We start from the raw sequence: 24,927 nt of genomic DNA, 5'->3' as shown, positions 1-24,927 counted from the left end.
AAGAAATCTCACCTCATCTCACCTCACATCATCCTCTTTACCGACAACCTCGCCATCGCATTGACACACCGTTCCATCCAAACCTGCCTGTCCCTTACCCCGTGATACCAGCCCACGTGTACAGCACACCCATTCTCGCCGTGTCTCGCCGTATCTCGCCGTCATCAATCACTAACCTACCACCTCTTCCGGAAGGAAGAGCGCACACAACCCCTGTCCTGCTGCTACCCATCGTCCCGATCGAGCGTCCAGCAGTGGCTTCCTGCAGGCCCCCATCCATCCATCTGCATTCGATGCGAAAGCCTGAAAGCGTGCTTGTACGACTCTGGATGACGGTCTCCTTGCAGGCACTCTAATTCAAATTCTCCCAGTCTTACTTCACTAGCATGCAGACGCCGCCAGCCGTCCAGAACCCTTCCTTCCCCAAATCCCTCTCAAAAACAAGGAACAGGCATATTGGGCATAAAAAAGGTCCGAGTGACGAACCGAAGATCCGACTAGTCTAATTAATACCTTCCCCCCCTTGAATCCAGTTCCGATCGACAGACGACCCCAGATCCAATCAGCAAATTCCGGTGCTTCCACCTTCCACCTTCTTATTCGCCCTCCCACGAATGGATCCAAGGGAACAGAAAGCACCGAAATCCATGTACAGCATACGTTCCATAGCGCCCTCTTGGCTTCTGATTGATCGGAATGCAACGCCTCACACATGCAGAGCCATGACTCTTCGTCCCCAAATGCCACCCCATTTTCTCCATTGAGGAGACTGGATACGAAAAGAGAACCACCACCATTTCGCTCGTCGTGTACATCTACCTATCCATGCAAGTCACTATAATAAAAAAATAATGAATGAAGAGACAGTAATCAGTAACACGGGGGCACGACATAACCCCCAAACCGTGACCCCACCGCGCTCTCCGCCCATCTCTACGCCCTGGGACTAGTAAATCACAAAGAACAAGGGGCACGAAGGCAAGGATGAGGATGAGGATGAGAAGTGCATGCCGAATCGGTCGCCTCACTTGGTTCTTACCAACGCCCCATTGGATGACCTATACGCAGAGCCCCCAACCACCCCTCTCAGATAACGAAAGAAAACGAAGAGGGGCGGAGAAGGGAAGGGGGGGGGGGGGGGGGGTCAAATCAGTGATACGGACGAATTCGGGCTGACAGAACAACCCTCCCCAATCGATCGGCCTCCAACTTCTTGATTGGGCCGTGTCCCCCGGCCGGCCGTACCAAATCGTTCCGTGTTCCGAATCTCGGAGTGGGCTCCGATCTCCACATCCGGGGGAGAACGATTCCCACCTTTTCAATGCAAGAGCCACATGCGTGCTCACTCGCACCCTCCCTCCCCGCGCAATGATCTGCGTGGGTTGCCTCTGCCATTCACACCCAAATCACATACTCAATCACACACACACACACAACGCGTTCCGTAATCCACACCTACCACCAAAAGGCTGATCAGCCCACTCCACCACCACCACCACCACCAACACACACACACACACACACACACACACACACACACACACACAATATCACGATGGATACAAAACGTACAAATTCCGAAGGAGGAAAGGAGGTTGTTTGGGCCTTGGAAACAGAGCCGCGACATGTGCCACTCCCGTTCCAACGACGTTTCCCAGTGCCCAGATTAAATCTAACAGAGTACACAGAATCCTACCTAACCCCCTCACATCCCACTCACTCATTCCCTCGGGCTTCCTCCGTCTACGATGTAAGTCATGACGCGAACAGTAATGACAATCCCAGCTGAATCTGAATGATGCCCATGCAAAAAAGTCAAGCCACACACCACCCCATCGTTTACCTCGTGCCCATGCAGGATATCATCAGCTGCCCCAAACTTTTGGTAATCATCCCCCTCCCCCTGAAAGCCACAAAAAAGGCCTTCAAACATGCCGCCCGACATGGTTTCATGCAAGATACAAGGGAAAATAGTAATGAAATCAAAGGGATGAGTAGAAGGTAAGAAAGAAAAAGAAAAAAAACCGCTAAAGTTCGTGATGCGGGTCGCCGAAATCAAACGCCAAGTTGTGCCCTAGTCAGATGTTGTAGATCCTTTCCTGCGCCTTGCAAATGCATCCATCGTTTGTAGATAACCGTCGGCCCGGTAGGCCGACATTTGCCGTTTCGAGTCGGCATTCTGTCGTTAAATGTCTGAGGCTTGCCCAAAGCCAAATGCCCCGGCAAGACTTCCATCAGGAGCTGTGCAGAGCTCTGAACCCGGTCGCTATCAAGCTCCGCGAGCTGTCCTTTGCATCAGCTGGCCCGTTCCAGTAAAACAGCCCCTGGACAACTTGTCAGTAATAGCAGCACTCAATGCAGACGGCCGGGAACCTACCCCTAAGCTCTTTTGCTTGCAGAATGCCGCCTTCATCTTCACCGTATCGGGGTTGTCATACGTCACGAAGCCGCCGTCCGCACCGACACACTGCGCTGCGATAGATTTCTTGTCCACGACTTCCTTCGTTCCTCGACGGGGGAGTTCGTGGTATTCAAACGTGCTCGCCCCCTTGAACTTTTGACCTGGTCCAGCGGCATGCAGAAAGCTGCGGCCGTATAGGGGAATGCCGAGAAGGATTCTTTGCGAGGGGAAACCTTTCGAGACCAGATATTGTATTCCCGACGCACCCGAGTTCTCATCCTTGCTCATCGCATACAATTGGGCGTGGTGGCCGCTTCTGTGTGTCCATGGGCCGGCAAAATCGTAGGCCATCAAGTTGAGGTAGTCGAGATAGTCGGCCGTTTGTCCGAGGTCGATGTACTGCAAAACTGCCTTCGCGGCGGGCAGCGCGGCGGTAAGGAGATAATGGCTCTCGGGCATGTGTAGGCGAACCGCAGCGAGAAGGGCGAGGAAATGGTGGCCCTGTTCGGAATCGCATGGATACTCCCACATGACTGGTCGAGAAAACGTCAGTTATTCGTCCACTACTACCTACTGCAAGCTGGCAAACTTACTGTCGATACCATCCAGACCCGAAGCATCCACCAGACCCCTCGCAGACCTGGCAAAGTTGTCTCTGTACAATGTGTTTGCCGCCACCGAGGGAAACATGGCACTTGAATTACCGCCGCCAATGGATAGGATGACTTGTAAGTGTGGGTGTTTCTGCTTCAAGTGCATGAGGGAACCCAGGCCGCCTTGCACGCCGTCAACTGGTGCGCGGGCATCGGCCCACTCATCGCTCAACTGTGTCAACACCAGTTTAGTAAAATGTGTCTGTTGTCCTGGCTCGGCAGACTCACAAAAACACCCCCATCGGACGAAATATTCGCAAAGGCGTAGTAAACATGGTTGATGCAGCCATAGTTCATAGCTGCAGGCGTATCGCCCTGGTATATCCGTTCGTTGGGGAAGTAGACGGCATTGGTGTACATGACGTTAGAAATGCTGGTCGTCCTGCGCGACTTGCGCGAAGACGACGACGACGACGTCGACGAGGGGGACGAAGAGGAAGAGAATGAACTCATCCTGACTCTGGTTGCCATGGGATTTAGCTGTGGGGGGGAATGCCAAAGTCCAAAAGAAGAAAAAAGCAACTCAGAGAGTCAATGTCAGAAGGCAACGGTGGTAAGGACAGTACATGAAGGGAAAGACATGGACCTAGTGTTGCATGTTTGGGTGGTGAACCTTTCGTTCAGGCAGCAAGCCCGAACCTCTGTGTCTCCAACAGCGGGAAGGATGGTCTATATATTTAGCTGTACCTAAACACCATAGCGCGGACTGACAAGAAGATGCTACGGTGAGCGAACGCGGGAGGGTAAGGTAGTATGAGAGCATGTCCGGCCTGTGGGGACGACGGGTATCAAAATTACAAGAGGGTCCAGGGTACTTTGAAGTCACGATGCATGACATAATTGGGTTGGGGGTGTAAAAGAGGGATGGGGAAGGGGGGGGGGGGGGGGGGGGGGGTGCAAAAACCGAACGCACTTGGATGCACTTATTGCGCTTGCAGGGGGACACATGGTGGTGAGATTTTGTCAAGTCATATATCATAGTGATTTGGACGAGCTAGAAGCCCCGGAGTACCAGTAAAGAAGCCAAAGAGATGTGAAGAGCCAAATTGCAAGGCGCTGTGGTCGGACGCCGTCGCCTTACTGAGTTACTATGGCGCCGCTGCTTTGACTAGCCTGCTGCCCGTCCTGGCCCTCTTGTCCGTACGTTATTAGCCCGGCGCGAGTCTGTTCTCACAGTTCAGACCCGGCCGTCGGCCACGGCCACAACAACAGACGCTTGCTTGGCGGCAGTTGACGATCAGGGTTGCAGGGGAGGACAGGAATCATCCCTGTGTACCGCACCGCTACTCTCGCTCCTTCACCTCCTCTTTTGTTTGTCCACTTTCTTCTGCATCTTCCAGCTACTTTCTCCACGCCTGCCCGGTCATACATGCAGGTCTTAGCTGTGAGGCATTGAGCATTGAGGGAGGAGTCGGCAGTACTTCCAATGTATTGGCTGCCGCCGCCCGTGTCTGTGTCTTTTATGGGTTGGGATTCGAGTTCCTAGACACGGTGATAAATGGCCCCGTGCGTGCTGTGCCTTCTCTCCTCGGTCCAATGCGAACATGGGGCTGATGCGGAGACAGTGATCCTGGCTCAAAGTCTGCCGTGGAGGCAGGTCCAGAAACTGTACTGGTACTGTGCTTGTTTCTCTGGCCATCAGACGCCGCACAGAGGGCCTCCTCCTACTCGAATTTCGTTCGAATTTATCACGCCGGTGTTGGCATCATCAGCGAGTCGAACCGGTCTGTCGGATGCTTGAAGGCGTCAAGAGGAGGCCAAAGACAGCAAAAGTCTCTTTAGACCAGTTCCAGGAAAGAGGAAAGAAATTAGCCTGTTGGATGGTGCAATGGTCGAGACATGTTTCTTCGCAGTTCCATTTTCTGCCTCGACACGTGCTGGTCTCAGTCACAAGGTGAGTTGGGAGACGTTGAAAAGCAGGATAGCGCAAACAAGTGGTCTGTGAGACAGACGGTAGACCGGTTGAACTTGGACCGTGCCTGGACCAGGGAGTCGAGGTTGACAGTTCCAAGACCAGCTCCAAATTCGTCATTCCGGGGCTCTGTAGTCCTAGACAAGCACCAAAACCGGCGTTGGAAAAGAAAGTATGCCCGGCGAGTCCACGAGGCGTTTTCAACCTAAGACGAGACGACAGGCTGCGAGATGGCGATGCAGTATGTAAATGTGGCCGCCGACCAAAACTCTAAAGCAACTTGTTGTCTCTCTGCGCGAGACCGAAGGCTGTCCCACCCTGCAATGTATTGTGCCGTGCGCGCGCGCGCGCGCGCGCGCCGATGCTTCCGGCGACTGGTGTCTCCCACGCATTCCCAACCTCGTGCTTGGATTGCATCGGCTGCCTGTATGTCGCTTGCCGGTTAAATTGGAGGCCGAACTTGCTGGAATTTTTGCGTTGAGCAGTGAAGGACAGTATATCCTCACACTAACGTGCAAACAGTGGACCGGCTGGTGGGTTGGCATGCACTGGAACCCTCATCCCCTCACCCTCGGGCGGGACGGCGGTGTCTGGTGCGCGTGGGGTGGGGGGTCCCAGCTCATGCGCCTGGAGACCGGGGTGAGCCAGTGAATCACGCACGACCACGCATGGAGCTTTGGCTTTAGGCGGTGAAGTTCAGCGCAAAGCAAGCCGGCCTGGTTTGAGGGCGTCGATGTTCGAGTACGACTGAGACACCACAACAACAGGGTCGTAAGAGACGGTCGTCTCAGTCGGCCATTTTGACCAATGACATGTGAGTGACCCGATGGCAGGGGTAGTAGGAGTCGAGCGGGCATGTCGGAGCAGCTTGGCTGCGTGAGCGTGCCCCGCCAAAAGATAGAAACAGCCGACAGAGTTGATGGGTTGAGGTGGAGGACGGGTGCAGAGGACTGCATGCCACGCTGGCAGCACATGACGATACGTTGGAAGCTGCCCTCTGGCCTGGAAAATCCGAGCATTTGGGTTGATGAGGTCATTGAACAAGGAGGGGTCGAGTTGGGTATCGGCAAGAAGGCGCAAAGAGACGGCAGCTGCATGGTGTGAGGGATGAGGGAGGGCGCATTGTTGTCTTGTTTGCTCATTGAGGTCGCAAGTGAAGGCCAATCAACGCGGCGACGGTCCTCGTCGAGGGACACATGGCCGCGGATACTGCTCGCTGTGCCCCTTGTTTCGCCATGGCCGTCGTGGGCGCAGTTGTCCACGAGGCAGAAGGGAGAGAGCATGGTCGGAGGTAGTGACTACAACAGGTCGATCGACATTGGCGAGCATCGAGGTGTTGTTGCTCCGTGATTTATCCGCGTGGGCATTTTGCACCCTGGCGTTCCAGTGGTGGGCTGCACATACGATGGATGATATGCGGGCGGGCTCCGTATGTAAGTCAGTCGCAGTAGTCGAGTTTTGTCTATTGGATGCGAGAGACTGCTGGCTGCAGGAATCCTAGCAGAACCTAGCCAGACAGGGCCAACAAACATGGCCATACATTGACGTGACTGACTCTGCGGTTATTCGTATCGAACGACTGTGTCCGCAATATGCCATCAATTCAGCACTGGGGACTTGAGCTGCACGAGTTCGGGCGTGGCTTGAGTCGATGGCGGCCCATGTTACTCGTTCGGGCAGTAGGGAGAGGCCGAAACCTGCGAGAGACACGCTAGAACAGGCGCAACGTCGAAGGAGGAGATGAGGGGGAAATTTTGCGGAGAAACTGGCAAGAGATGGGAAGCCGTTGAGGTCCATGTCCTGATGAGAGGGAGGTGAGGTCGTCCAAGTTCACTGGGACCTGTTAGGTTCCATTGCTGGCGCAACCCAAGCAGCACAGCAAAACCCGGTACCAATCCTCGGCCGAGAGGAGCGGTCGGTGTCATTGCTTTCATTTGCTCACATTCCAGAGGCAGGAGCTTTCTTAGGCGTGATTTGGACAGATCCAGGGAGGGGGATGCGAAGGGTGGGTGGGTCCCACTCTGAAGGGAAGACGCTATGTACATCAACTTGAGGAAGGTGTTGACCTGTTACAACCTTTGCCTGGGTACTTAGGTAGGTAGGCACTTGAGTACTTGACTTGCCGCGTTGAGCTATCTCGAGAGGGGGACAGGAGTTTAGCTGCCCCGAAACTATCAGGAATAGGCAAGAGGAAAAGAGAGCACTCACACAGTGCACTGTATAAGGATAAGGGCACGAGCAAGGAGGGGATTGAACGGACGGCGAAAAGACCCCTCCTTCCCTCCTTCGATCCTTTCCCCCCCTTTGGCTCCCACTGAGGGGTTGAAGAAAGAAGGAACCCGACAACGATGGGTCCACCGACATCTCCACCGTCGTCCCGTCCAATGCAGTAGAAGGAGGAATGGAAGGAAAGAAAAGAAGTAGGAAAGCGCATGTCATTCTGCAGTCTTGGCGAGCACCATGATGGAGCATTGGTTGAACCCTGGGGAGGAACCTCCAAAAGAACTGTGTCACTCTTTACTGCCCACGCCCTCAATTGACCCCCAACTCCCAATGGCCCCACATTCTTCACCTCGCATTCCTGCCGTTTTCATGCTTCATGCTGCATGCTTCTTGAGCTCTGTAACAGGTAGTGACTGTTGGCGCCGTGTCTGTCTGTTTTAGACACCGCCGACCCCTCCAGGTGCCTACTCTTCCTTACCTGAAAGATGCAGTAGGCAACAATATAGCAAATCAGAGAAGACCGTGGTGGAAGCGTTACATGTTCCAGGTTGCAATTTGCCCCATTGGCAACGGTCCGGTTGAGAGAACGGGAGGGGTCTTTCCAGGGACCCTGGCAAGCCCCTCCAACGTACCTATCTGTGTACATTATCATTCTTCGTCTCCGCCCAACATCGATTCGATCCGAGCCTTTGCGGCGCCTTTTCTCCTCCACTCGACAGACACTCACGAATAGTTTGCACCTTCCGCTGACATGGATTATGAACAGCTCGGACGCACCAATTCCGGAACAGAATGCCCCTTTGAGGGTTCTGTCGGTCTTCCCGACTCGTGAGCGCCCGCCCCCTTGCCTCACTTCCATTGCGCGTGGGAGCGTGATTTGTTCAACCGCTGCAGAAGAAAGGAATCCCATCAGCGACGGAGCACGCTCGCGATACGTACCGTGCTCCGTCATGCAGCTCCGTCTTCTCGGCCTCAATGCTACCTAACCTAACGTTGGACGCTGGGCTCTCGTGGGCCACGGAGATACCCTGCATAGTGTCTGGCATCCACAATGACGCTCCAACTGCCCAGCAACCCAACCTTCCCCCAGGGCCATTGAGGCGGATGGCCGAAGGACATATTGACAACGGCAAGTTCGACCTCGAGGTGCAAATTTTGCCTCAATGCATTCGTCTCTACGCTCACAGCAGGAATGACCGCAGCGTTCACGGATTTCGCGATGGCCATTACCCGATGTACCAAATGGCCAGAGGGAGAACATTCGAAAAACGTGAAGCACGCCATGCCACTCGAGCTTGCCGTAGGCTTCACAACGCCAGATGTTTACCGTCTGTATCCAGCTAGTCTTCCTTGATATGGATTGTGTTGAAAACCTTCCTGCTTGTACATTGGGTGGGAGACTTGTGAGATACCGGACATCGGCTTATGAACTGGTGACCAGTCGAAATGTCTGCTTCTCATATTGGCACCAAAGGTTGGAAGTTAAGCACACCGAGACTAGTCCGGGATCACCCAATCCACTGTTCTCGAGAATCATGTCTGACTCGGTGGCACAGCGGTCAACATTTTCGACAGTGGCCCCGTCGTAGCACGCAGCCTCGCTTCGATGCAACCGGATACCGTAAACCAACCTTCAAGCAATGCAGAATCTTGTGGACAAAGGCAGCTACCGCTGCTCCAATCACTGTTCCTGGTCCGCGCCAAAGCCTTCGGCCCGCTTCGGAGGGCAAGGCGAAACCTGAAGACCCATGGTTTCGTCCCATCCGCCCGCAACTCCCGGCGACAGGTGAAGCAGGAGTCGATCGTCAGTGATGTTGTACGCTCACTGCCACAGCCGATGTAGTATCAAGGCAGTCAGTTAACCTGCATCTTGGACGAAGAGAGTTTCCGCGTAAGGGTGCTATGGCTTGTTACTTTGCCAGCGGCAGCAGGTGTATACGCTCTCGACATCGTGCAGCGTAACACAGCAATCAGAGGGTGAGAGACCTTCGGAGCACTGCAACAGGGGTGGATCACAGATCCACCTTGACATCTGGGCTGGGAACCAAACCGCTTCTGATGCATCGAATGCTCTGCATCTTGCAGAACGAAAGAACCCATTACCACGGCACTGAGTCTGCAGAAACTGAGTTGCAGCTTTTGCCAATGCCCACTCCCACTTACCCCAATGGATTGCCCAAGGAATGGAAAGGTCGACACACTGCAGACGTCGAAGGGTCTGGACCACCAGGTCAGGCTCCACAGCAGCTCCAAATGGGGGGTGCACCGTGGTGACCTTCATTCTCGAATGCCTAGGTGATTGCAGCTATGTAGCTGGCATCGTACGACGCTGCCGCTTCTTTCCTTAAGAGAAAAAAAAACTTCTTGAAGCTTGGCTTTTGAGTTCTGTTCACTCAAAGTTGCTCCAGGGCCTCCGGCAACGATGGAGGGTTCGCGACACCGCGCTCGACCGGTGCGTATGGCTTTGTCAAGATCTAGTTAGCGGTGAGAATAGTTTCCGGGCTGTCTCTGTAGGCTCGGGACTGGGATCCCTTGGCTCTTCCCCCGCTACCTGGTCCCGGCAAGAAACCTACAGTCAGTCCCTTGACAGGAATATGAATATGGAACGATCATGTCTACACGTGTAGGTGGCAACCGCCTCCAACTTCTCAAAACACCCCCCCAAGCAGAGTCATTGAGGAGGTGGTGGGGTATGTCAACCAGCTGTACTCCAGCGTCTTAGCCTACGAGGATGGCAACGCACGCCGCTATCACGGCGATTGCCATGCCTGGTATCCTCTGCCCAAAGCTGACCGGGACAAGGTCATAGAGAGTATTGAGCGCGCCGTAGTCCTCGAGCTGTGCGTTTTCTTTTTCTGATGCCTTAGTTGTGTGTTGCCGCCCTTCTCTTTCTTCAGGGGTCGACCTACTTCAAGCGGCGAACACAGTCTTTAGCAAAAGCTTCCCACATGTTGCCGGGTCCAGTGTCTCCTGGTTCTCGTTTTCATCCGTCTGTCTTTTTTACAACATCGTAAACAGTCTTAAGCCTGTAGCCTCGCTACAAGTCTCGGATACTCATTTCGGTTCACCTCGGCACCGGAGGAGCTTGCAATGGAGCCGTCATGGTGAGGCAGGTTCTGAGAATGATGCCAAAATCATCGGTTGAAATTTTGACCTGCTTTTTGTCTACGGCCATCTTGGCAGCCGCTAGCTTCCGATAATCCCAACGGCTCGACAATTGCAGTGTATAGTTGACGCCAGATCGTCAGGACTAGTTGGACAACTGGCAAGGCGTGTTGATGTACGTACTCGGCTGGATCGGAGGGCTGCTTGATCCAGCATGATGATCGGCTGTCCACTCAGATAACCGAGCTGGGGGCTAAACACCTCCCGGACGTTACACATCTTCTGTGGCCAAGAACCTGCAGTTGTTGAAGGGGGGAAACATACTGCACTAGCCCGGCGGGCCTGGACCACGAAGGATCGGGTTCGGCCCCACCGCAGCTTCAATGTCCAGACCGGGTTTGGTTGCTGACTAATTTTATGGAACGTTTGGGCTGAAGCTTCGAGCCAATCCAAGCTCCTACGCCTCACCTTGAATCTTGCAAACCACCCTGCAGCGTGACCACTTCCCAACTTGCACGTCAACCGTTGTCGTGCTTGGCCGGTCAAACAAACACCCAGAAACAGAACATAACGCACAATACGATCGTCTCTTACCGTCTTGTATCCCCGGAATTGTTTGGCGAATATCATTCTCGCGGACCGATTGAACAAGCGAGCCCACCGGCAACGAGAAACCACAGCCTCGGCACGACTTGGTCGCGACAACGTTAAGACTGGACCAGACGGATCAGATCGCTCCCGAACCAACAGCTCTCCCCGGAGAACCGACCGACAATATGGCAGCTGTTGCGCCCCGGCCGGAAACAACCCACATCCTCAATCACGCCCCGACGGCGACGTCGTTCTCCTTCACACCGTTCCTCCGCCAGACCTACCGCCACGAGCTCTCGTCGGACCGCCCGCAATGCAAGTCGTTCCTCGCAGGCCACTGCCCCCTCGGCGCCTCCTGCCCCGATCGCCACGCGTCGTCGACGTCGTCAAACCCGTCGGGCGGGCCCTCGCTCGTCTGTAAGCACTGGCTCCGCGGCCTTTGCAAGAAGGGTGAGTCCTGCGAGTTCCTGCACGAGTACAACCTGCGCAAGATGCCCGAGTGCAACTTCTTCATGCGCAACGGCTACTGCTCCAACGGCGAGGAGTGCCTGTACCTTCACATCGACCCCCAGTCCAAGCTGCCGCCCTGTCCGCACTACGACAAGGGCTTCTGCCCGTTGGGCCCGCGCTGCAGCAAGAAGCACGTCCGGAGGAAGCTGTGCGCGTACTACCTGGTCGGATTCTGCCCCGAGGGGCCCGGCTGCAAGTACGGCGCGCACCCGCGGTGGAGGACAGACCTGGAGAAGCCGAGCGCCAAGGTCGAGGGCGAGGACGAGCCCAAGAGGGACGGGGAGAGGGAAGACGGCGAATCGTTCCAGCAGCAGCGCGATAGACAGAGGGACATGCACGACGACCGCGGACATGGGGACCGGAGGCACGGCGGCCGTGGAGGCAAGTGGCGCGATCGGGGTAACAGGAGGTTCCGCGGCCGTGGTCACTGAGGCGGGTGAATGAAGGAAACAGAGATGCCGAGAGCATGCATGTGTTTGCGAGTGTGCTCTCCCAAGCGGGGGATGATCGCTAGGTGTCCAGGATGGCCAGTGGAAGAGCCGGTGGAAGTGAGCAGCTAGAGCGGGCTCGGAACCGTTGCATGCTGAATGATACCAATATTTGATGACGATCACAACCCCTGGGTCGATGAACGCCATGTTCATATGATGTTACACCGGCCCTTGAACGCGCCCGAAACATTTCACTAGTGTGTAAGCGTCTATGTCAATCATCTCGACACGCCAGTCTGTCTTGGTCATTGGCAACATACAGGCATGAGTTGCCGATGACCCTAACCTTACTCACCTATCATTCGGTCTGAGAGCAAGCAAACAGAGCCTACTCTCGTGGCAAAACGCATCTTCGAGGCGAGGACCTGGCCAATTCAAGTGATAGGGCAAGAGCGTTGAGTGTTGTAGTTTACGTACTTGGAACCTCGATTTGAGAGACGCTTGATAGTCTCGGAGTTAGTTTGCAATTTGTTGCCGGGAGGTCCAAACACAAATGTACATAGGCATACTTAAAAAGCAATAGTCACCACTGAGAAGATGGCGAGATCGCCCAGCACCCGAATACTGAACGAAATTGACTCTGTAAGATAAGGTAGATGGTAGACGCCCACGGAACATACGCCCACGGCTGTGGGCTGACGCACAGTGGTGCCTGTATTGTCTTCGAAGTTTGTCCCATTCGTGAGACTGAGTTATAGATGCCATGGTTCTACCATACCTAGCCGTAACCCGCCCAAAGCCTCACACTCCGCAACGATGCCACCCTCGTCGTCCACGGGCACCACCCAGAGATTCATCAGTCACGTGTCCTTCATCGCACCTCATCAGGTCCGGCCAGCATCGCCGCCAAACCCCCCCTCCCCTCCCCCATCAACAGCTTCATTCCTATCTTTTCAACGTTTTTTTCTTGCAACAGATTGCTTTTTTGTTCAAAACAGATAATACAAAGAAGCAGAACAAATTGGAAAAGGGGTAAGAGAAGGGGAAAAAATATTTGTTCGACGCCCAGTGTCTAAGACACCCCGCGCTACCCGAGCCTGTCGCATCACAAGGTGATAGGGAACTCGAACCCAGAGGGTCTGGTAGTATTTGTGACTCCCTATTTACGAGTCTTCTCGCTTTCACCAACTAGACCACCTGGAGAGGCGTCCCCCTCGGGGTGGTCTGCATCATAGCTGAACTTGTGATGGAAGCTTTGGGTTTTTTGGGGGGTATATAGGATGAAGCGAAAGGGTGAGGAGGTTGACCGGGCAGGTGCGCAGTTGGGAAGGTGCGTGTCCAGGAAGACACGCTGGAGGAAGGCACGTGGGCAGGCGGGCGGACAAGGCAGAAACCGCCTGGGTGAGGCAGCTGCCTAACACCTCACGCTTACAGAGATAGGTCCAGGGGAATGCGTATAAGCAGACAAGCAACACATGCCACATAAACGATCCATCTGTGCTCGGATTCAGCCAAACATCGATAAGTACGGAACATGATCTCAGGGGCTCTTGCTGTATTTGGCACAGACACGTATGATCCGTGTTGATTTCAACAGTCACTTCCAGCACCATTCACGTACTGGAAACAAGTTAACTTCCATTTGTATGTGTGCCTACTTCACTTATCCATGCCAGTGTATAGCCAAGAACAAACCTGCTGCTTGACGTACCCGGCGGAAACTTGGTCGCGACATTCCGAGACGCATATGCCATATCAAGACCAGACGAGCTCCCGTGCCGATGACCACGCGCCTTCGGACGTACGGGACTTTAGACCATGAATATGAAGCGCGCGGGTGGTCGAGTTGAAGGTCCAACTTGCGCTGTCGAGATCCCGTCCATCAAGCGTCACAGCCGAAACATCACCCTGGACGCCCATAACCGTCACGGTCCCGAGAGAGTTGGAGTCTCTGAACTCGCCAGATGGGGTGGCCTTCAGCGAATTCTCCGATGCAGAGAGCTATTTTTACGGTCAGCAGCAAATCGAGGACCTCGAGGTCAGGGGTCGAAGTCAACGTACCTCCACCGTAAGCGTGGCCTCCTGCTCCACGCTCTCGCCGTCGTCCACGTAAAGACTGCCCTTGGCGGTACCCTTGTCATCGAGCGCGACCAGTAAGCCCCACGGGTTGGATCTGCTCTCGGCCGTCGTCAGGCCCGGCTCCTGGGTCGGGATAACGTAGCCACCGCGGACGTACACCGGTATATGCCCCAGGGGCGCGTCGATAGTTACGTTTTGCCCGGTTGAGACGCCCGTGATCGCAGACTGGTTGTACCAATCATACCACACGGTACCCTGACCGACGCCGGGGAAGACGCCGTCGACAGTGCTGGCCCCTTGCTCGAGGCAAGGCGTGACCATGACGGCCGGCCCGAGGAGGAACTGCCTGTCTGCGCCGGCAAGCCACGGCTCGTCCGCAAACTCCCACGCCAACGCCTTCATGACCGTATCGCCCTGCTTGTGCGCCCTGTAGAACGCGGTGTACACGTACGGCAGCAACGCGTACCGAATCGCCATCGCCGCCCGCGAGGCGTCGGCGACAGCGGCCCACCGGTACGGCTCCTGTGGGATCGCCCCAATCACGTTGTGGTTCCGGTAGAATGGGAAGAAGGCGCTGAGCTGCATCCAACGTGCGCACAGTTCCATGTCCGTATTGCCGCTGAAGCCGCACGTGTCGACGCCGAACATGGGCACGCCGAAGATGCTGAAGGCGAGCGCCTGCGGGATCGAGAAGAACATATACGCCCAGAGCGAGGCGTTGTCGCCGCCCCAGTGCCCGGCCCACTTGCCGGACCCGGCGAAGGTCGAGCGGCCTATGATGAAGGGTCGTTTCCCGGGTAAGACGGAGAGAAGTGCCTGGTAGGTCGCGTTGAGGATCTGGTGGCCGAAGAGGTTGTGAAAGTCGTACTCCTGGGTGCCGCCGTGGTGGGTCGCGTTGGGCGAGACGGCGTGCACGGCGAGGTCGCCCTGGATGTTGTTGATTACATAGGGTGGATAGTTGACGTTACGGACACCCGGGGTCGGTGTGGTGCGTAGGTATGAGGTTGTCGTGTACAGGGATGACGAAGGGATAGCGGCGGTGGCGGTCCTCGCTGCGGCGAGAGACGACGAGAGAGACGATACCGAGGCGGCCTCGGTACCGTTTGTCCTGTCGAAGCCTTCGGGATATTCGAGGACTTCGTTGCCGGGCTCACCAGGGAGTAAGAAAGGGGGGTGTGCAGGGTTGAGAGTGAGATTGTCGCTGCCACAGCTACCGACGCAGAAGGACGAAACCTCGGACATGTCAATCCAGATGCCATCGAAGGCCACCTTGTCAAACCAGGTCACCAACTCCGTCTTCCACCACTCGAAGGTCCTACTACCGTTAAGCACGGCACCGATCCAGTCGGGGAACACGGTATAGCCTGGCCAGACTGCGCCGATGTAGAGGGACCCGTCGGGGTTGAGCATGAAAGCGTCTGCATCGGCCCCGCGGTCGTATGTCGGATAAGCGTCACTGGCATTTTCGGAGTTGGGTGAGTAGATTGCCGAGTCGACGATGGGCACGAAATGCTGCCCGTTCTTGTGTAGGCTGCCCAGAACGCGAGCGGCGTCCTCGTAGCTCCACGAGTTTGCATCGTTCTCGAAATCCCGGTATTGGTTCATGTAATCGATGTCGGCTAGTCGACGGTTTAGCATAAGTTCTTTTGAGAAAGAAGTCACTCACCCCAAATCGTCTCCAGAGGGATCTTAAACTTGGCAAAGTCGTCGGTAACCTCTTGCAAGTTGTCCCAGCTCGTATAGCCCCATCGGCACTGATGGAAGCCAAAGGTCCAGTACTGCTGCATCGCGGGCAACCCGACAGTGGTCTTCTGGTAAGATTTCATCACGGCATCCGCCGTCGGACCGGCGTAGAAGTACAGGTCAATGGTTCCGCCAAGTCCCCTCCAGGTGATGTTGGATTCACGCAGGAGGACCTCTTGTGCATGAGAATTACGCAGGAAGACGCCATGGGTGTACGACGTGTACTCTGCGTTCTTGTCCGTGGCATTTGCAACGTAGACAGCCTCTTTTGTATCGGAATTGACTTGGTAGTAGCGCGTGTCGAGATAAACAGGGTGAGAACCGTAGATGTTTCCATCAATGGGATCCCCGACATCAGCAGCATAGAGGGTTCCTGGAAGGGTGGGTGAGTCGAGTTGGAACTTGTTAGTTGGGAAATGCACTTACGAGTAAGGTTATTATTGAGCTTGAAGCCATGGATGACTTCGCCAAGCCCGTATAGATTGTAATTTTTGGGAAGCGGTGAAGCGAACTCGAAGAACTGGTCCTCAAACACCAGCTTCGTCCCGGCAGTCGTGAACAAAACGTCACCGGTGCTTTTTCTCGAGACGTTAAACCCGAACGTCGGCTCGTTCGCCCACTTGAACTCAAGATCGCTGTTTGAGCCGTCGGAACTCGCCTTACCGTCCGCAGCGGGTTTCGGGATGAGCTCTCCGGGGAGGATGAACCAAGTGGAATTACGGGTACCGATGTACCGCGGCAGAACCTGGACATGAAGACGGTCCGTTGCCAGGTACTCAACGACGAGGGATAGAGCCTCGACGTCGTTCCCATACACATTGCAAGCTGAGCCGGCCAGATCGAGGTCAGCCGTGAATCCATAAGAAGTCGTCTGGATGTGCGAAGCCGTGTATCCCGGACAGACACTCTGCGGGTCCGTTGACTCGGGATCCTCGATGTTGGGGATGAGAAGAGCACCCTCGTTTGCTGATGCGGGAACTGTGAACTGAGAAGTGCTGCTGGCGATGGACGTTGAGGCCAGGTACTGTGGTGCAGACGGCCGTCCGAGATCCGCGACTCTTGCCATCGTGCAGAGCGCCATGACGGCGGCTGCCGGCAGGAGGAGGGGTGCGCGGGCGAACATGCTGCGCCGCTTCTCTCCTTTCTCGAATTGCTGTTTGAGCGAGCGGCGGAAGTACAGCATCCAGAGACACTGTACGAGGACGATGGATGTGGCAATCCACCAGATCGAGGTCGTCCAGAACGCCGTCGCGTTGTCTCCTCTTATTCCCTCCCATTCCCGCCGATTGAACCAGTCGTTTGGCGCCATTATGCACGATGGAGTAAGGTGATATGTACTATGGTATGGTTATAGCGGTTCGATTACCAGCGAATAGCTAATGTGTGTGTGTGTTACGGAAGCAAAAGATCGTCATCATCATCGACAGTGAACGGCCAGACTGCGGTGTAGCTAAGCTTCCCCGCACAAGCTGATGTAACGGATGAGAGGAGGATTGTCGCGGGGACCAAGTTGGAGAATGGCTGGGTTGATTCTCTCTGGGCTGAAAACGTTGTTGTGGTAGGGCCAAGATCTCTGCGAACTTTACAGCGAAGATGGCTGATGCAAGTTGCTTGCGAGAGAAGGGACATGGACAGTGGGTGGTGGCGGTGGTTGTAGTGACGAAATGGCACAGAGATTTGGGGAGAGTCGGTGCGGAGTCTTGCGGAGTTGAGCAGACGGCGCGGCTCGACATGGGCCGGCCCATGGGGTTTGTTGATCCCCCCGACGAAGCGCCCAGCCGCGTGTAAGTCGATTTGCTTGTCACGACCTTATTTTTAGATTGCAGATGCCTCGTTGAATGATATGCAGGAAACAGTGGCTGGAACTGTGCTCATGACGTTGTATACATAACATAACCTTGCAGAAACCGACATCAATGTGTCCTGCAGGAAAATGAAGACCGAAACCAAGCAGGCTTTTCATCTTCTTCCTGGAAGAACTGACAATCCGTATTTCCATACCAATCAAATACAGATATACTCCTGTCCATAAGTCGTTCTTTGTGGTTCTGGCTTGGTGAGTTGCAGCTTGAGGCTTACATGCAAGTCTGTTGCAGAAACAAAGCGCCCAACTGCTATGCCTTGTCGTGGTGGCCTAACAGGCCGTTTTCTCTGGCGTTTGTATCCCACTTCATAGATAGATAGGTATTGCCCATTTATAGAGGGCTATCACAAGTTTTAATGAAAGACATTAAGCAACCCAAAAAAGTTAGTGCCACAGGCGGTTGCGATGGTTCACTGTTTCTCCGGAAGCTTCTGGGGCAGAACCACGGTTCCTACTATGGACAAACCACAGGGAAAACGCTGGTCCCAGAGGCCGAACGATTTTGAAAAAGTTTGCATCTCATCTGAAAATTCTTGCAGGGAAATAATACAAAACATCTTGCTGCTTCTCTGATCGGCTCTTTCATCGCATCATTCCCAAGGCATCGAACGAAAGGAAGGCGAATCACAACCACCAAGTCCAGGTTGGAAAACCCAGCGACCACACAGCAAGAACATCTCTGGTCCTCCTATCTTTCACCAAAATCGTTCTCCTCCTCCTTTTTCGAGATTTCCTGCCTCGCCGCCCGTCCACCGATATGGCCAACAACAACAACCAAGAAGCTTGGAATCTGACCGCGGCCATGCAAGAAACCCCGAAGCACTTCGTCTTCCTCGCTTGCCTGCCCGGTACAGTATTAAGCGGAAACTCCGCGGCGAGCCTTCTTGAAGCAGTCATACAGCCAGAGGACCCTAGCACGTTTCTCTGCCACTGGATCAACCGATCAGCTCTCGAGGCGGCCGATGGAACCAACAGATGCTCGACGGTGACGACGTTTCGGGACTGCCCGAAGCTGGTGATGCTGATCAACCCGGTGGAGATATTACGGCTTGGAGACTGGTGCATTCGATCCCTACCTCAAGAAGAAGCGTACTTCGCTTACTCCCCCAAAATTCCCTGTCAGTTTTACGCTTACGTTAGGGACGTGAGCACGATGTACAACGGCATGTGCCAGATCTCGCACAACCCCCAAAAGGACCTGTACTGGTGGGCACCCCCGGCCTTGGGACTTCCCTTCACTTTGGGAGTACACTGGACCGAATCGGATTGCGTGTTCTCCTACGAGCACCAGATACCACTGCAGAGACCAAACATACCTTTGTCGGCACCTTTCCATCACAGCCCGACCCCAAGCCAAAACCAGCTCCCGAACCCAAGACTTATACCCCAGACTTCTGGAGAGATGGGTTACACAGGCTTTCTCAGCAGCCAGTATCAAGCCATCCGGTCAGATGGGATGACGCATTCGTCAGCTAGTATGCCTCCGATAGGCAATTTCAGAGAGGAAGTAGAGATGGAGGAGAGCAAGAACTAGGAGCGGGTGTCTGGACGTTGATGGTCATAAGGCGGAATGTTCCTAGGAGCCGCGGCGTTTGTGTTGTCGAAGGGGCTATGCTTGATGAGCTCGGCAATGGGAGTGAGGTAAATGGGGTAACGCAAACCACCCAGCCCGGACGGTTTAGCAGAGTATCTCCGCCTGCCCGAGAAATTTATGTCTGAGCAAATCGTATCTTCTCTAATACTGATCCATAACTTCAGATAATAGCCTCTTGGTTCCCAAAGCAGTGTTCATGCGAGGGAAGGCAGCCAGGGGAAATTTGAGTGCCTCGCATGACTTCCACTTGCTCCTGCACTGTTGCGAGGGGGAAACGTAGGGACAGACAGGGATCGCAAGACTGGATACGGCCCTCGCATTACTCACCGCCGGGAAACTTGCTGGAGAAGATTCGGAGTATATTGGCCTGGTTAGCAATACTGGATCAATAATATGGTGGGTGTCAACATCAAATGATGTGGGCGGAGACATTAGCCAAGGGTCGAGGTGCGTCGCCCTCTGGGTGATTTGTAACAAATCGTAAATGACCAGCGAGGCGTCAGTTTCCGAGGGATTGGACAGGCCGCTTAAAAAAAAATTAAAAAAAAATCCCCTATAAGTCGATGTTGCAGGAAAGGAATTTGCTTGAGTCTATCGAGGACCATGGCCTGCGGCTCCTTGTCGTCTCCCAGCCAGAAGATGACTTCCTCGGAGGGGTGTAAGCATTTCGCGAAGTGGAATTCAAGGATGTCCAGCTCAAAGCTATTTTCGAGCTTCCAGATCCAGTGACTACATGTGAGGTCATGCCGGCATCGGTAAGATGTGTAGATAAGACCCTGGCGGCGGGCATGTACAGAACCTGCTCGGAGGCCAAACCGGTGGCATCTCGATAATCCCCATCGCCAAATTTTCTCGGTCTTCTGGTCTTCAAGGCAGGGCTGAATAAACCCCGGGCCCCGTCTCGCCGGCACTTCTTGCAAGGCTATCCCCCCTCTTCTGGGCCGCGCAGACATCGAACCTTTTTGGAGTGGCAGATGTCGCAGACTCGGCAGATGGGCTTCATGGCAGCACAGCATTGAATATCAGATAGTAACAGCCGTACACAACATGACATGCTGTGCCCTCTTGGCGTCGCTCCACCATTGGGTCAAACAAACTGTGCCCATGTAAGCCAAAGTATTGAAATCCTACCTGCCGGAAGGAGGGGATGTGTTGAGGAGGACCGGCTGACCCCAACTACACTCTGAAAGGATGTACAGACGTTCAATTTCTTTGTTGTTTTTTAACCGTTCCCACCAGCCCGATTCTGCTTTCATGGCCGCTCTTTCACCCTCTTAAATCTTATATCAAGGAGAGTTCCTTGCCACTTTCCTGAAAGGAACTATGATGGGTTTGACAACGTAAATGAGAGAAACCATCGTCATCCGCTATGAACACCAATGCTGACAAATTGTTGCCCATAACTTCTAGTGCAACCTCACACCAGGGTGGTCAAGTTGCCACTGGCAATGGAAAGAGGTACATCACTCGCGTCCATAGCTTCGGCCCCGCCCTTCCTGACGAAGATGCCGAAGAACGATACATCCTCATGATGCAATTGCGGTCCAGCGACGACGTTGGCTCCATCATGGAATCCAAGTGTCTCTTCGAGCCCCACTGGCCCATTCGTGATGCCATCTCCTCAAGATCATGCTGGGCCCGGACGCCAGGCTGCACATGTTCATCGCCGACTTCTTCGTCGAGGACATGATGATTGAGATCGACGTCCCAACTGTTTTCAAGTTGCCGCAGGTGCCCTATCTCATGGCGCCTAAGAGTTACACACCGAGCCAGCCGGGCTTCCGGGTTGACTTGACTCCGACGTCGGAAAAGGCTTCCATGGTCGAGCATAGGGTGTGACCTGGTCCATAAGACAGCTCAAGGAGCATGTTTGCCAGATGAAGACATCTCGTACGAGCAGACGGTGACAAGTCTCAGTCGGAGACATTCTCGAAGAGAGACAGGCCGACTTCCTGGTCTCCCTCTGCACCCCCCCAGCGAGCATCCCTCAACATTAGACCGCGAGGCAACCCGCCCGATGCATCTTCAGACAGCAAATATGAGAACGTTCATATGGAAGACCAGGAACTGGCATCTTTGGGCTTTCACTTAATGTGTTGGCGATTGGAGGCACAGCTGGTAGACCTCTCTCGACTGACACAATCTTGGTGCATTCTGATTTGTTTCTGGAGTCTTCCTTCAGAGGCCAGGTCAAGCTCCCCACTAAGATTTACTTACATAATACAATACCTACCCACTAATAGTGGATTACCTAATTTTTCCATGGAGCTTTGAATCCCTACCTTCCGCGCAAGGAATTTTTTCCAATTCGCCTACCTCTCTGCTCCTCCCCCGAACCTCTTCCCAACTTTATTTCCTTCTTCACCATGGCAGCAGTCCGAGACAGCTTTCTCGATCTCGAAAAGCATCGTTTGCTGCTCGAGGACAACATTGCCAAGCTGCAGAAGGCTTTGCAGCACTGGCAACAATGGGATGCAGAGTATGAGTCCTTGAAAGAGGAGATCGAGTCTGTCCCTCAGCCTGCCAGCCGAGAAGATCTAGCGCGCATTCGCAGAGACTTTGAGGGCGAGGTCGTCGACAAAAAGGAGATCAACGACTTATTCGGCCGGGTCGATCTCAAGCCAGCCGAGCAGGTCGTCAATCTGCTGTCGCGTCGCATCGAGTACGTGTCAAAGAACATCGAGACACTCGAAAAGCAGCTTGAGTCTGCCCAACAGAAACATGCCGCTGCCAGCGTCGTCAGCAATCCAGACGTCCGGGACGAGGATGGTCTTCCTATAACAGAGATCATCGAGGAGCTCGATGAGGAGGGCAACGTTGTCTCTAGCCGGCTACAGCGGCCTGGCGACTCTAGCGCCCAGCTCAAGGAGATTCTGGCCAAGGCCGGTGTCAAAGACATACCTGCCGGGAAGCCTCAGGAACCCGAAAAGGTTGAGGCTATCGTCGAAGATGTCACCAATGAGCCTCTCCTTGGGGAGCCCATGGCACCTGCGCCCGCCGAGCATGCTGCTGCTGTTGCAAAAGAGACGGAGCTCGAGGCCACAGCAGACGACACTGTCGCCATCAAGAAGTCAGTTTCCTTCGCCGAGGACACTAAGCCGCCAACGGAGCCGCAAGTATCAAGGACCGCCCAGCGCGTGGAGGAAATCATGCAAACCGCCAAGCAGCAGGAAGAGCTCGGCAGCCAACCACCAGTCCTACCCGAGAACGAGTCTGAGGAAGATGCCTTTCTCCGTCGAGAGATGCTCAAGTACGGTATGGAAGAGGTCGGAGCAGTGGTGGCTGAGCTCAATCTCGAGGAAGGTTCTGACGACGACGAGGACTGGGAGTATGAGTACTCCGACCTTGAAGAGGACGAAGAGGACAAGTTTGGTCGATCCAAGACCAGCGTGCTCGACGAGGGATACCATCAGAGAATGTTGGAGCTCGAGAAACGGCTCGGAGTCAAGTCTCGCTTCACTGAAAAGGTCGAAGCAGAGACCGAGGAGTCGGATGATGATCAGCAAGGCATCGGCCGCATTGTGGTGAGCCAGGGCGACAAGGGCAAGGCGGTGGAGCCTGTCAAGTCATCACCTGCTCCCGCTGCGTCCATTCTACGCACGGCTTCGTCGAGCGAGTCTGATGACGGCAAGAAGAGTGTTCGCTTTGCTCAAAGCCTGGACATTGCCGCTGAGAAAGAGGCTCCGGCACCGGCACCAGCCGCGCCGCCATCAGCACCCGAACCCATCGTGGAGCCTCTGAGCGACATTGTTGAGCGCACTGGTCCCTCGAAGCAGACAGTTAGGCCCAGCCGGAAGACATCTCGTTTCAAGACACAGAAGGCCGCCCCTACTGTCGTCGATGATGGATTCGTTCCGATGGGTCCGCGCGACGTGCCCTCACGGTTCCTCGACCAGGACAGGCCGACAGCCCCAACAGGTCCTGAGGGCAAGACGCTGGCTGATGCGGTCATCGAGAAGGAAAGCAAAGCTCTCGACGAAGACGCCTATGATGACGAGTTCATCGATCAAGATCTCGCGGACGAGTATCATCGACAGAGGCGCAACTTCATTCAGAAGCAAGGCGGCTTCCTGCAGGAAGACACGTCTGTGGTCCGGCCCCTTGACGAAGCCGATGGTGGTCAGCGGATCAGCAAGTTCAAGGCTGCTCGACTTTCCAAGCAGTAGTTGGCCGGACCTCACAAACATGAGGTATGTGACAGACTTTTTCTTCCTTCGCTCCCTATCCCCCTTCCAACATGATGACCAAGACATTTTATTATACAGTTATCCCTATCTCAATCATAACGTGTGGATATGGTTCTAATTTCTGACTTTGGACTCACTACTCAATTTTTTTGACGTTTGTTGATAAGCCTGGCTAACTCATGCTTCAGTATTCACAGATCACCATCACGGCACTCACTCCGCTCAGCGTCTCAGCCTCACTCGCTTTGACCCCCTTTCTTAGGTAAGACGATTCTGCTTTTCTTCGCAACTTCCCCGCTTCGACGTGATGAACAAGACAATTTTTTATACAGTTATCCCTGTCTCAATCTCCATGTGTGGATATGGTTCTAATTTCTGATCTCGATGCCCATCTTGCTCACTTGTTTGCAATCTGCCCGAGAGACATTGTGGCTAACATCACCTTACAGTTTCCTCGCGAAGTGATTCGCATCGGTTGAGTCCGAGTGGCAACCCACTGCCCGTCCTGATCTGTTCCTGCAACGCCATCCATGTGGACGTGAAAGGGTGGATAGAGCGGATAGCAAATGGATTGATAGAGACCTAATATTGGGTCCGCTGGCCAGTGATTCTGCAGTCCATGGATCCTGGCTTGTCTCTTGCTTCGCAAACTCCTAGCCGTTGCTCACTAACCTTTGAACGCAGTGCTTCTGTCGCAGTGATGGGGTTGACTAAATTTGCTTTTTTCTTCTTTTTATTCATGCTAGCTCTGGTCGTCTTAGCGATTGCGGACCGCTTCTTAATCTGACAATTGATGGGCTGCAGCTTTCAATCTGCTTCACCATTACTAGCGGATCCAAGAGCAATGGTTCTCTCACATGGGCTCTCTGATGCCATAACCTTCAGCTCTTTTGCTCATCCGTGGTTTCGGCAATTCGTTTCACCCATGACAAATTCGTTCGCCGCAGAGCGGTTATAGCTAGATGATAATGATGTCACCACAATACAAACAAGATGTACATTAACTCTTCCAAGTGAAATACAGTTCCCGGCCTTCGCATGCTCTTTGCACGTGTACCAGAGAAAGAAGACGCGACTCGTTTTGGTATCTCTGTTTCATCTATTTCTGCACAACGAACCCGCCTAGCTGATCTTGGCGTTGCTAAAGTCCATCTCAGGGTGCTCAGCCTGGAACTTCTTGAGGATGTCGAACTTCTTCTGCTCGTCCGAGGTGGGCAGGCCCTGCTCCTTCTGGCGCTGGTCCCACATCATCTTCTCGACCATGCCGCGGGTCTCGCCGTCGAGGTCCGACAGCTTGCTCGTGTCGGGCGTGATCTTGGAGACGTCGATCTTGGGTGCCGTCGTGACGACGTGCGCCCACCACTCCATTTTGTTGACCTTGTCGAGGTGGATCTCGACCGTCTTGGTGCCATCCGATGCCGAGGTGAGGGTCCAGGTCGAGTCGTCGACGAGGACCGGGTGGGAGAGGTCGCCCTGCGCTTGCGTGTTAGTTTTTGACTCTTGGTTTGCTTCTGTGCGCGCCTAGATGCCTGCTTCGGTGGCAAGGGCTTGGGGTTGGGGGCAACGGACGCTGATGATGGGATCCTGTCCCTTGACGCCGGCCGAGATCTTGGTCTTCTTGATGTCGATGACGA

General features: G+C 54.3%; 8 protein-coding genes across 8 annotated transcripts; 5 read left to right on the top strand and 3 right to left on the bottom strand.

The window, feature by feature from the left end:
* Nucleotides 1–2,234: 2,234 nt before the first annotated feature.
* On the bottom strand, nt 2,235–3,525 carry CH63R_06058 (Glycosyl hydrolase family 18; the record flags this gene model as incomplete). Its single annotated transcript, XM_018301033.1, has 4 exons — nt 2,235–2,324; nt 2,378–2,934; nt 2,995–3,226; nt 3,283–3,525. 4 exons carry the CDS (start codon nt 3,523–3,525, stop codon nt 2,235–2,237), a joined length of 1,122 nt encoding a protein of 373 aa, XP_018158883.1.
* Nucleotides 3,526–5,523: 1,998 nt separating this feature from the next.
* Nucleotides 5,524–6,249, bottom strand: CH63R_06057 (uncharacterized protein; the record flags this gene model as incomplete). The annotated part of the gene is made up of 1 exon (XM_018301032.1): nt 5,524–6,249. One exon carries the CDS (start codon nt 6,247–6,249, stop codon nt 5,524–5,526), a length of 726 nt encoding a protein of 241 aa, XP_018158882.1.
* Nucleotides 6,250–7,940: 1,691 nt separating this feature from the next.
* Nucleotides 7,941–9,463, top strand: CH63R_06056 (uncharacterized protein; the record flags this gene model as incomplete). The annotated part of the gene is made up of 4 exons (XM_018301031.1): nt 7,941–8,017; nt 8,146–8,489; nt 8,746–9,005; nt 9,275–9,463. The coding sequence occupies 4 exons, from the start codon at nt 7,941–7,943 to the stop codon at nt 9,461–9,463; spliced, it is 870 nt and encodes a 289-aa protein (XP_018158881.1).
* A 1,607-nt stretch (nt 9,464–11,070) lies between these two features.
* CH63R_06055 (Zinc finger ccch type domain containing protein) lies at nt 11,071–11,826 on the top strand (the record flags this gene model as incomplete). Its single annotated transcript, XM_018301030.1, has 1 exon — nt 11,071–11,826. The coding sequence occupies one exon, from the start codon at nt 11,071–11,073 to the stop codon at nt 11,824–11,826; it is 756 nt and encodes a 251-aa protein (XP_018158880.1).
* A 1,755-nt stretch (nt 11,827–13,581) lies between these two features.
* Nucleotides 13,582–16,957, bottom strand: CH63R_06054 (Glycosyl hydrolase family 31; the record flags this gene model as incomplete). The annotated part of the gene is made up of 4 exons (XM_018301029.1): nt 13,582–13,827; nt 13,888–15,524; nt 15,572–16,021; nt 16,075–16,957. The coding sequence occupies 4 exons, from the start codon at nt 16,955–16,957 to the stop codon at nt 13,582–13,584; spliced, it is 3,216 nt and encodes a 1,071-aa protein (XP_018158879.1).
* Nucleotides 16,958–18,269: 1,312 nt separating this feature from the next.
* On the top strand, nt 18,270–19,046 carry CH63R_06053 (uncharacterized protein; the record flags this gene model as incomplete). The annotated part of the gene is made up of 1 exon (XM_018301028.1): nt 18,270–19,046. The coding sequence occupies one exon, from the start codon at nt 18,270–18,272 to the stop codon at nt 19,044–19,046; it is 777 nt and encodes a 258-aa protein (XP_018158878.1).
* A 1,429-nt stretch (nt 19,047–20,475) lies between these two features.
* CH63R_06052 (Udp-glucosyl transferase family protein) lies at nt 20,476–20,945 on the top strand (the record flags this gene model as incomplete). Its single annotated transcript, XM_018301027.1, has 2 exons — nt 20,476–20,684; nt 20,756–20,945. The coding sequence occupies 2 exons, from the start codon at nt 20,476–20,478 to the stop codon at nt 20,943–20,945; spliced, it is 399 nt and encodes a 132-aa protein (XP_018158877.1).
* Nucleotides 20,946–21,472: 527 nt separating this feature from the next.
* CH63R_06051 (p450 monooxygenase) lies at nt 21,473–23,272 on the top strand (the record flags this gene model as incomplete). The annotated part of the gene is made up of 1 exon (XM_018301026.1): nt 21,473–23,272. The coding sequence occupies one exon, from the start codon at nt 21,473–21,475 to the stop codon at nt 23,270–23,272; it is 1,800 nt and encodes a 599-aa protein (XP_018158876.1).
* Between the last annotated feature and the right edge of the window lie 1,655 nt (nt 23,273–24,927).

Source organism: Colletotrichum higginsianum, chromosome 4 (assembly GCF_001672515.1).
Source record: "Colletotrichum higginsianum IMI 349063 chromosome 4, whole genome shotgun sequence".
In the NCBI taxonomy this organism is placed as follows: Eukaryota; Fungi; Ascomycota; class Sordariomycetes; order Glomerellales; family Glomerellaceae; genus Colletotrichum; species Colletotrichum higginsianum.
The sequence above is the reverse complement of the archived record's forward strand: the minus strand, read 5'-3'. Positions and strand labels throughout refer to the sequence as shown.